Source organism: Schistocerca gregaria, chromosome 10, assembly GCF_023897955.1.
Source record: "Schistocerca gregaria isolate iqSchGreg1 chromosome 10, iqSchGreg1.2, whole genome shotgun sequence".
NCBI lineage: Eukaryota > Metazoa > Arthropoda > Insecta > Orthoptera > Acrididae > Schistocerca > Schistocerca gregaria.
Window position 1 is genome coordinate 74,147,203 of NC_064929.1, and position 12,093 is coordinate 74,159,295.

The window sequence follows — 12,093 nt, forward strand, 5'->3', positions numbered from 1 at the left end:
CGCCATAAATCGCCTATTCTGCTTTACTGAGCGGCCAAGCCTCCGACCTCCAGGTGCCAGGCTACAATTATCTGCCTTCTCACGTCAAGGAATGCACCCTTTTGCAGCCCGTATCGTCACTATAATGAATCCCTATTCGTCTCTGCTCAATTTGCTTTTTATAGCAACGCTGCCCCCCCCCCCCCCCCCCCCCCCCCCCCGGTCGCGTCGCCCAAGCGCGGCTTTGCCTCTCTGTGAGCAATGGCTACGATGTTTTGGCACGCTATTACAGTTACAGGGTGTATCAAAAAGAATCATCAGATTTAAAAAATAATTGATATTTGAGATACGTTCTTGAACAATGTACTGTTAGAAAGAGTAAATTCTTACTTTTACACGGTTGCAGCTAGGTAGCAGCAGTGTGCGCCTACTTCCATTGTAGTAAAAATGTTGTCAAGACAACAAAGTGTTTTATGTTCTATGTTTTGCGCAGTGCGGGTCAGTAACTGTTCAGCGTGACTTACGTACTAGGAATGGTGTGGATCCTCCTACAGCACAGACGATTAGACGATGGCACAAATAATTCCGAGAAACAGGTTGTTTGTGTAAAGGCAAACCGCAGGGCCGTCACTGTCTGACACACTGACGTCGAACGCATCCGCCCTAACTTCACAAGGAGTCCGCATAAATACGTTCGCCGAGCAGCTTGATAGCTCGACACGCCCCCGATGTCCGCCTGGCGTGTGTTGCGTTGACATTTGCACATGAAAACGTACAAAATTCAGCTACTGCAAACTCTTCGTTAAGGTGACAACAACGTGTGCAGTTGTGTAATTTCGTTCTTTCTAAGATGGAGGACGACAGTTTTATTCCACGCTTAGTGTTTAGTGACGAGGCAATATTCCATTTAAATGGAAAAGTGAACAGCCATAATGTGAGAATATGGGGTACAGAGTAACAACATAAAGTTGTTAAATATGGGGACTCTCCAAAATTTAATGTTTTTTGTGCAGTTTTACGTAAAAACGTGCATGGTCCATTTCTCTTTGCTGATAAAGGAAACGCATATCTCGATATGCTCCAGAACAGATGCCACACTAGCAACTGGAAGTGCAGGAACTTTGAAATTAAAGGATTACTGAACGATGGATCGGTCCCACTTGACCAAATGATTCAGCCTTACACAGGCCTCAACGGTCATCGGATTTGAGTGTATGCAATATTTCTTGTGGTGTTTATAAAGGACTGTATGTACCTCCTTTACCAACAACAATGAATGAACTGAGACACCGCATGACAGCAGCTGTGGAAGCTGTAACTTAGGATACGCTCGCAGCAGTGTGAGAACAATTTGAATACCGCATGACATATGCAGAGCATCTCAATGAGGCATATTGAACATCTATGAAAAGGTATGAAAAAACTTTCATTTTCATCAAACAACAAAATTCATTGTATATGAATAACAGTTTCGGAAATCGATTGATTCTTTTTGATACCTGTGTGCTTCGGGGTGCGAAGTCGAGTCGATCTCCACAATCGACTGAACAAACTAAGCACTGCTTTTGTGTGGGGGTGCTCATCTGGCGAAGCACGACAATGTGCGCTACAGGCAAACGTGTTGTAAAGATACCAACAGGTTGTTGTGAGGGATGAAAACTGTACATACAAATCAGTGTTATTGGGCCCCGCTAGTAGAGGGCTATTATAAGAATGGGAAAACGGATCGGTTAAAACCGATAACGGTATTTTAGTCCTGAATAACCGGTAATTTGCGGTATTTCTTTGCTCTCGCTTATAACGGGATTTTCCATTTTTCCTAATAAGCGTTTAAAGGCGTTACAAAAATTTGCAACAACACCGCTGCTTTTTCCATATTTTCCAATAAGCGGGTAAAAAAATCGGTACGTCAGTGTGTCACAGCAGAATTTTACAATTTAGAAACGAGTCAATTTTACTCCTAAAACCTCCATTGCTTTGAAGTACTGAGTTACAGAAAATGGGTAAATAAGGCCGACAGCTAGAAACTAGGAACAAACATAACAATCGATACAGCATTGCAGAGACAAATATTTATCTTTTGCCTTTTGGCGTGACCTATTAGACGATACGCTTGTGCGGGCAGTGTGCAAGACGAACGTCGGACTTCGGTTATATTTCAGAATGGGACAATCACCAGTTAACGAACATATTATGAAGTGCGGCAGCAATTAAGAACAATGCTTCATTCGCTTCAAAGGATTAAAAACGGGAAGAAGCAGAATGAACCTGTGGCATCGGCATCTGCATCTACATACATACTCCGCAATCCATCATACGGTGCGTGGCGCGGGGTACCTCGTACCACAACTAGCATCTTCTCTCCGCGTTCCACTCCCAAACAGAACGAGGGAAAAATGACTGCCTGTATGCCTCTGTACGAGCCCTAATCTCTCTTATCTTTGTGGTATTTCCGCGAAATGTTAAGTTGGCGGCAGTAAAATTGTACTGCAGTCAGCCTCAAATGCTGGTTCTCTAAATTTCCTCAGTAGCGATTCACGAAAAGTACGGCACCTTTTCTCTAGAGACTCCCACCCGAGTTCCTGAAGAATTTCCGTAACACTCGCATGATGATCAAACCTAAAAGTAACAAATCTAGCAGCCCGCCTCTGAATTGCTTCTGTCCTGCCCCAATCCAACCTGACAGGGATCCCAAACGCTCGAGCAGTACTCAAGAATAGGTGGTATTAGTGTTTTATAAGCGGTCTCCTTTACAGATGAACCACGTCTTCCAAAAAATGTACCAATGAACCGAAGACGAATATCCGCCTTCCCCCAACTGCCATTACATGCTTGTCCCACTTCATATCGGTCTGCAATGTTATGCCCAAATATTTAATCGACGTGACTGTGTTGTATACTGAGAAAACGTCCACAGTGTTCCTTGGAAAAGAAGGTAAATTTGATTAACATGCCTATAACTTAATTGGCATGCTATACGCTCTCGATAATAATACTGTAACCTTAATTATGTGGTTGCTTCTGGGTGCAAAATGTACCTTCCAAAAGCGACGATGCAGGAAAGTCGACAACTTAAACCTTTCGCTCTTGCCGTCGCCGCGTCCGTCTCTATAGTTTCCGCCATCTTTGCTGCAGACAGTGGCACCCCTACCACAGCATCAAACATATACCGACAGATCTCCTTCACTTGTACTAAATTTTTAAATCTTTATTCGAAGTCTTTCTACTGGAAGTAGGAATAAAAACCCAAAACCGGTTATTTTGCACAGTTTTAATAGGTTAAACTGGAGACGGAAGAAGATAGTACAGCCGACAGATGGTTGTTTTAGGGATAACCGTTATGCCTAGGCTCGTGGCACGCTGTAAAAGTGGAGGAAAACGAAAACGTGCATCCCTCAGCGGCCCGCTGCGCTGCTGTGGACATTGCAACACCCTCTGCCGCACACATTGTATTTATTAGCACTCGCGGTAACGCCTGGAATGCGAGGCCGAAAATACCGTAAAATGTAAAACATCGACCAAAAATACGCCGCCGCTGCGCACAAATTACGAAATACCACTGTCGCTTTGTGAGTCGCACGTGCCGCATTTGCGACCACCGGAAAATTAAAGCGCAAAGTTATTCGATGGGCGAATCAACCGAGGGCGCACGCAATCCAACTTCCCCGATACGTTACCGTGGCACCTTCCTCTATGGCCAAACTTTTTTACCCCTCGTTTACCCTCGTAGACTGCAACCAGATTGCCTAATGCAGCGCTCAGAAAATTATTAGAAAGGGCAAACGTTCTAAATGTCGTGCGACCTTTTCACTCGGTTGCGTAGGCCGTGACCGAAACGGCTGGTATACTCGTACTCACAGAAGGTCCCGGGGATAGTTTGGCGTGGCACAAACAAAACGTTCCCGCCTGCCGATAGAGGGACGGCAGCAGGTCAATAGTGATGCACTGATCTTGGAAGAGGTGTGTGCGAGAAGTAAGAAGCCAAATTTTTATCTATCAGTTTTCTCCAAGCAATATGCTCCCCTTCAAAGTAGTACCCTTGGGCAGCTAACTGGCGGAGACGTTCCCGGTCTTCGTAGCAGCACTGAGAGGATTCAACTGGTAGGGCCTTTAACATGTCGGTCACATCCTTTTGAGTCGCAAAATGACGTGGTCGTAAGACATTTTTCAACTGCTGGAAAAGAAAGTCGCAAGGAGTACGATCACGGGAATAGAGTACTGTGGAACAGGAATGCTTTTTGAAGTCAAAAATTCCGTGATGGATATGATGCAGCATCCCCTCGTCTGCAGAGTTAAACCTCACTACATTCACCCCAATCCTTTAAGGACATCTCTGTAAAATATTTCGTTGACAGTTTGCCCTGGAGGAACAAATTATTTATGCACGATATCCCCACCGCCGAAGCACGTTGTCGTCGGTTTTTGAAATTGGCCTCCCTCAGCGAGGTTTATTTTCAACGTGTTCTCAGCGTTTCTGAAATGAGTTGTGCCAGCGAAAGATTTGTCCTCTTGATAAGGAATGCTCCCCATAGGCCAGCTTAAACATCACACTAAGAGATTCCCCAGCTTTAAAGAAAACATAATGCTTAACGTTGCTCTAAATTCCGCAGTTCCATTTCCGTACCACACGACAAAAATACAGCTTAACTGATGGCATTCTCAAATAACGTGGTGGCTGTCTTTTTTCTGCTGTATTAGCAGGTCCTTTGCCTCTCCATTTTCTGCGATCCATTGCTTCCTTCTTATTGCTGCTGTATGTTGCACCGTGCATCACATCATCCAGTATCTGAAATCTGTTCCTGCCTCGCTTCCTTTTCCCTTCTACAACTGTTCTTTTTAACTCCGTCATTCTTTCTTAAAATATGCCCAATCCAATTTATTTTTCTTTCTATTGCATCCAGTAACTGTCTTTTCTCTCCCACTCTTCTCAGAACCTCTTCATCTTTTACTCTGTCCATCCAACTTATTCTTTCCATGCTGGTGGCTGTACGGAGCTGAAACTCGGGGTGAGCATCTGGAAGGGATGAACAAACCAGTCTACACCAGGACACTACAGCAGCGTTGCAAATCGCTCGCATTGTCAATTTTGTTACTTTCTTCTCCCTTGTACACTGATGAACCGTAAAGTTATCACTGCCTACCGCGCAATTTCAAGTTTGGCAGCCACGCGAAGCGCAAAGGGTACATATTAGGCAGAGATGAATGCGAATGTATTTCTAGAAACGATACGGGCCGCAAACTAGTTATAAGTGACTGGCAACGGAGTGGATCGTTAGGACTCCGCGATTGGAATCGGGGATACCAGTGTGCTGTTGGCGTGCTGCTGTTCACAAAAAATGGTTCAAATGGCTCCAAGCACAATGGGACAACATCTGAGGTCATCAGTCCCCTAGAACTTAGAACTACTTAAACCTAAGGACGTCACACACATCCACGCCCGAGGCAGGATTCGAACCTGCGACCGTAGCAGCAGCGCGTTTCCGCACTGAAGCGCCTAGAACCGCGGCCGGCACCTCATCACACACCGTGCAGTTCGGAGGCTTGGCCATTCTGTAGAACAGCATATGCGGCGACAGAGTAGAGAGATGGGGCAGGCGGAGTGTTTCGGAGCACAGCGCACGTCCCCTGCGTTACGAAAGTAGTGGGTACACGAGATTAGTGGATCACTGGAGACGTATCGCCTGCTCGGATGAATGACGTTTCTTACTACAGCACTTGTGACCAGAAAAGCCGTCACAGAGATCAACTTTTAGTGTAAGCTTATGATTGACAGAATTTTGAATTTTGTCACACGTAAACTCTTGTAATACTGTCCCACTATGAAATTACGCTGCAATGTACGGTTGTGGCTACGTAACATAAAAGAAAGTAAAATATCATTAACATTACTCACTTAACGAAAAAACAATTTCTTTGCATATCAGGCCATTTAGAACACATTTTCACGTCCCGGTTGATGACACGTTGACAGCCGCCCAGATGCATCTTTTTTTGCCTTGTTTATAATCCAGGAAATGTGCGTAACTTCGTTTCCGGCGTGTTGTAGTTAGTTGACAAATAACATACTTTGCATTAACATTAAACAAAGTTTTTCACCCTGGAAATGCACTAAAGGTTCCAGCAACATGCTACCCTAATGGTAAGGAGGAAAGGCACTTACTGTGCGCTACAAAATTTGGAAGTGTTAATATTTTTTCCCCTTCAGAGAGCCTCGTTAGTATTGAGGCGCACATTGACGTATAGTTATCTGTGGCACTGAATTTGCATTGAATCATATCTTGCTGCGACGAAGGGAAAAGAATCAATAAAAAGTTCAGAAGAAAATATAATTTTCTTGTTCCCTGTTTGTTATTCTACAAACTGATTCTTGAAACGTGCATTGCAGGTCGGTAGGGGGAGTATGTGGCACATGCACCTGGGCCTTAATGACAAAACACCGCATCCTAAGGTCCAACGGTACCTACCGGCCGCCGTGTCATCCTCGGACCTTAGGCGTCACCAGGTGCAGACGCTGAGGTGCATGTGGTCAGTTTTCGTGACCGGTGTCGCTACTTCCCGTGAAGTAGCTCCTCAATTTACCTCAGAAGGGCTGACTGCACTCGGCAGACCTGGACGGTGACAAAGTGCTAGCCAAACCGGACAGCGCTTAACTTCAGTGATCTGACGGGAACTGCTGCTGCCACTGCGGCCAGGCCGTTGGCTGGGCCTCAATGAGATCTATTGTAATAATCGAAGGTACCACGACAGCTGTGGCCTATGTGAGCTGCTTACATGTGTTCGTCTTCTCTGCCTGCAATGGCATCTTCGAACAGGACAAGTGACCACGTCACCAGGCCAGAGTCGTGCTACAGTGACCACAGCGAACTCAAGTTGATATCCTGACCACCAGGTTACTCTGATCTGAGCCTGATCGAACACACACAGGGCGCTATCCGGGGCTAACCACTGGCCCATAATTTATGGTATTTGTGTGACCTGTGCGTACACGTCTAGTGCCACATAGCTACTGAGTTCTTGGAGGCTTGCCACACATGGCCGCAGGTATACTGCAGTCCAGAGGAGAGCTCGCACGCTAACCAGTGTACGTTTTATTACAGGTCTCTACATGAGTGAGGCGAGGGACAAGACAGAGAATTTACGATAGCACCAAGAATATTAGTGGCCCAGGATTCAGAGTTTAACATAAGCAACGAAACTCACACAATGTGTTAGTAGACACAGCTCGGAAGAGCAAACATACTTTACTTCTCGTACAAACTGCGCCTGTTTGATGAAAAGTTCATTAGGTGCGGCCTTTGTGGTCAGATGTGGCGTCATGCAAAGTCTCACTTGTCTGTATTTATTAGCAGCAACCGTTTATTGGCAACTATGATCAAACCTCGCGTTGCTACACTTTCAATACGGTCTTTAAACCGCGAGACAGGGTTAAGTGTCAACAATGACAGATGTTCCCGTCGCCATCTAACAGACATCAGATTCAGAGACATTTATGTCTCTCTGTGTAGTTAGGCGCCAACAAAATATTTTCACATTTGTAGGAGAAATCTTTTGACTGAAATTTCACGAGGAAATCCTGCCACAACGAAAAATGCCTTTCTTTTAACGATTGCCACCTCACATTCGTGGCACTTTCTCCCCTATTTCGCGATAACACACAACGAGCTGTCCTCCTAGGAACTTTTCAATGTCTTCCGTCAATTGTATCTGCTAAGGACTCATGCCACGAAGCAATATACCTGAAGAGACGTCCGTAGTTTAGCGAGTCTCTTTAGTAGACCTGTTGCATTTTTCAAGTGTTTCACCAATAGAGGAGTCTCTGGTTTGCGTTCTCCACAACATGAGACGAAAATGGTGCTATTTAAGGAAACTTGGAAGCTAGACCTAAAAAAATTGGTATCTGGTTTTTTCGATCAGAAATGAACAATTTTGCAGCATTTTTGAAAATTTAATCTTCAAATTATTAATAAAGTAGTAGTAACGTGTGTTTAAAGCTACATCTCTGATAAGTGATATTTGACTTTTCGGTTACAAATAAAGTACTTGTTTTTTTTTTTTTTGAAATTTAGCCTCTACTGGGTTGAAATAAGGGACGAAAATCTTTAAGGAAACGGTCAGTCAAAGTAACAATTTTTTAAAGTTAAAACTAAGAAAATTGGCATCTCCTTTCTCGGTTAGATACAAAGAAACGTGTTTGGAAATTAAAATTAGTATGGAAATATCACAAGAGCGCAAGACGCATGGTCAACTAAAGCTGTGGAGTAGAGCTACTAGAATCGCATTTTGGCGAGAAACGTTTCTGTATGGCCTCAATTAAGGCGAAAAGTTTGGGTGTTGCAATTTGCAAACAACATAAACATAGAAACTTCCTGGAAGATGAAAACTGTGTCGGACCAAGACTCGAACTCGGGACCTTTGCCTTTCGCAAGTGCTCTACCACATTAAAGAAAGAAATCCTGCGGACCATACAGTGTACAGGTGCGAAGCAACGGGCCCTAATGTAGTCGTTTGTCTAGATTAGGAACAGTAGCGAGCCTAAGTTACTTCCTTGCGGAACGCCAGTTACAATTTTTATTTTTCAAGACAAACTCCTCTTTAATTACTACGAACGATAACCTTTCTGATAGGAAATCACAAATCAGTATCAAGCTTATTTCAGTAGTTTAGTCCGATGTTCATTGTCAGTGGTAGGCACTGGAAACCTCAACTTCATCTGTCTGTCTGAAAATCTAGTAATTCCAGTACCTAAAATATCAAACACAGATGTGAAAGTGTACGGACTTGTCAAACCTATAAATAAGCTTCTACTACATAGTTACACATGCAGCAATTGCATGTGTGAATCATTTTTTTAAGAAACCGCGTCTCCTCCTGTAAAATCTAACAATGTCGAGTTACGAGATTCTCATTGCTACCATATTATGCAGAAACACAGAGTAAGAAAGACATGAACGAGATACAGTGTGGGTTCTACATTTGTAAGGTTCATCACGCGGCGCACTCACCTTGGGGTCGAAGTTGAAGACCTGCTCGCAGTGCAGGGGGCACTCGAGGCCGCACTTGCAGGTGCCCTGCGTCTGCAGGTAGTCCTTCAGCAGCTCCAGCGAGCTCAGCGCCGTGTTGCTCGGGCTGCAACACACACAAAGCACCGGCGTAAGGCGCGCTGCAAACACCAAAGGCTTAGGGAGGTCAAGGCGCGGTTTCGCACCCCCGTCTTAGCAAATAAAGGAACTGGAAAACGTCAACTCTTACGTCCCTAAATGCCACGCTTATCAGTGTATCGCCGGGTATTACGCCGTAGTCCAGTGAATTTCTTGGGGAAAACCGAATGTTAATCACAATTTTTGGAGAAAGTCTTAGAGGAGAATAGCAGTTTATAAATTGAAGAGCCAAAGACACAGGTACACCTGCCTAATATCGTGTAGGGCCCCCGCGAGCACGCACAAGTGCCGCAACACGACGTGCCGTGGGCTCGGCTGTCTGAAGTAGTGCCGGAGGGAACTGACACCAGGATTCCTGGCAGGGCTGTCCATAAACTCCTAAGAGTACGAGGGGTGGAGGTCTCTTCTAAACAGTACGCCGTTGTGGCCGAGCGGTTCTAGGCGCTTCAGTCTGGAACCGCGCTACCGCTACGGTCGCAGGTTCGAATCCTGCCTCGGGCATGGACGTGTGTGATGTCCTTAGGTTAGTTAGGCTTAAGTAGTTCCAAGTTCTAGGTGACTGATGACCTCAGATGTCGAGTCCAATAGTGCTCAGAGCCATTTTAACTATTTTTTGAACAGTATGTGGCAAGGCATCTCAGCTATATCAATAATGTTCGTGTTTGGGGAGCTTGGTGGACAGCGGAAGTGTTTAAACTCACATGTGTGTTCCTGGAGCGACTCTGCAGCGATTCTGGAAGTGTGTGTTGTCGCATGATCCTGCTGGAACTGCCAAAGTCCATCGGTATGCACAGTGGACATGAATGGCTCCAGGTGATCACACGCTACTTACGTAGGTTTCATCTGTCAGTCGTATCTACACGTATCAGGGGTCCCAGATGACCCCAACTCACTCCCCACACCATTACAGAGCCTCCAGTAGCTGAATAGGCTCCTGCTGACATGAAGAGCCCGTGGATTCGTGAGGTTGTCTCCACACCCGTGCACGACCATCCACTCGATGCAATTTGAAACGAAATTCGTCCGATGAGGCAAAAAGTTTCCTGGCAACAGTCCAACGTCGGTGTTAACGGGCCGAGTCACACGAGTGAGTCTTCAGCTCAGAGCCCATATCGTTGATGTTTCGTTGAATGGTTCGCACGATGCCACTTGTTGACGGCCCAGCATTGTAATCTGCAGGAGGATTCACTTGTCACGTCGAACGATTGTCTTCAGTTGTCGGTCGTCCCATTCTTGCAGGCGGCCGCAGCGATGTCGGAGATTTAGTGTTTTACCGCATTCCTGATATTCACGGTACACTCGTGAAATGGTCGTACGGGAAAAACGCCCAATTCGTCGCTATTCGGAAATGCTGTGTCCCAACGCTCGTGCGCCGACTATAACACCACTTTCAAGCGTTGATAACCTGCCATTGTAGCAGCAGTAACAGATCTTAGAACTGCTCCAGTCACTTGTTTTTTATAGGCGTAGCCGACGGCAATGCCGTATTCTGCTTGTTTAAAAATCTGTACTTGAATACGCATGCCTATGGCAGTGAATTACTTTGTTGTAACATAGTTCACACCCGTCTGTTCTCATTTCTGTGAGAGGCCTTAGAGGCACTCGCCTTCTCACCATTCATCAAATTTACCTGCGACGGCAATATATTCTTACCACATGACTCGTACGCTAAACCAGTGTGTAGTATGGAAATTGCCAAGAGTACAGCACACACACACACACACACACACACACACACACACACACACACACACACACACACACACACACACACTTAATGACCGCACGGACAGTTCATATATTTCAGAGGAAAAGGCCGCCACGCGGGAGGTTTGAACACTGATATGCCGCGCCTTGCAGTCCAGAACCGCGACTAAACAACCACGACGCCGTGGTTCTTGAGAGTTGCTCGATGTTTCACATCTTGAGCTTGGACATATCAGTTTCTATTTTGGTTCTTTTTTTCACAGTTCAGCACGCTACCTTGTTTTCATGCTACATCTGTGTTCAGTTTTTAACGAGCTATGCACTGGGTCATTTTTACCATTAAATCTGTGTTGGTCTGTGATTGGGAGTTTCCCATAATGACATGGGAAACTCCCAATCGCAGCCTCGCCATCTTGAAATTTATTTTTGAGGCTATAAACAAAATGTTAACACATCAGCTGATCAGGGCTCGTCCGAGTTATGCCAACTTAAAGCCATGAAAGCAGCAAATTTACCCTAATAAGTATTTCCCCAGACCATTTTGTATCTTTAATTACTGAATGACCCTCGTAATTTAAAAATGTTCAAATGTATGTGAAATATTCTGGGAGTTGACTGCTAAGTTCATCAGTCCCTAAGCTTACACACTACTTAACCTAAATTATCCTAAGGACAAACACACACACACCCACGCCCGAGGGAGGAGTCGAACCTCCGCCGGGACCAGCCGCACAGTCCACGACTGCAGCGCCTCCTAATTTACGGTATAGCAACCCAACGTGTTTTACACTGAAGACAAAAAAGCGCACCTCGAAGGAATTATCCAACTGATACTAAAATCGGCACATGTGATCTATATGTACATACAAATTATTACCATTTCAGGAAAATTGTATAATTTATTCAAGAGAAAGAGAGCTTCACAAACTGTCATTAACACGTTGGTCCACCTCGCGGCCCAGCGGTGCACTTTCTTCGGCCGCGTCCTGCCACTGCCCCACCGTTCCTGCGAGTAGTTCGTCCCGGGCGCGAGGCCCACTTGACACAGTAGTGGCGTGGCGCTGTTTCGAGCCACCTCCGTGTAAACAAATGGAACAAAGCACTCAGGGGTGGCGTGGCGGCGACGCGTCGCTTCGTGGTCCGAGGCACGTCAGTTTGCACCGAAGTCACGCGAGGCGGAGGTGCCAAAACGCGAAATGTTTACGAGTTTACCGTAAGGCTTTGTGAAGTAATAACAAAATACCCTCAA

At 45.4% G+C, this 12,093-nt stretch overlaps 1 protein-coding gene across 1 annotated transcript in view; it reads right to left on the reverse strand.

Moving 5' to 3' along the window:
* Positions 1 to 12,093, reverse strand: part of LOC126293593 (histone-lysine N-methyltransferase 2D-like) — a 435,002-nt gene that overhangs the window by 144,541 nt on the left and 278,368 nt on the right. Inside the window, exon 3 of the mRNA XM_049986869.1 lies at positions 8,982 to 9,105. Within this exon, the coding sequence (XP_049842826.1) occupies positions 8,982 to 9,105 (124 nt within the window). The remainder of the gene's footprint in view (positions 1 to 8,981; positions 9,106 to 12,093) is intronic.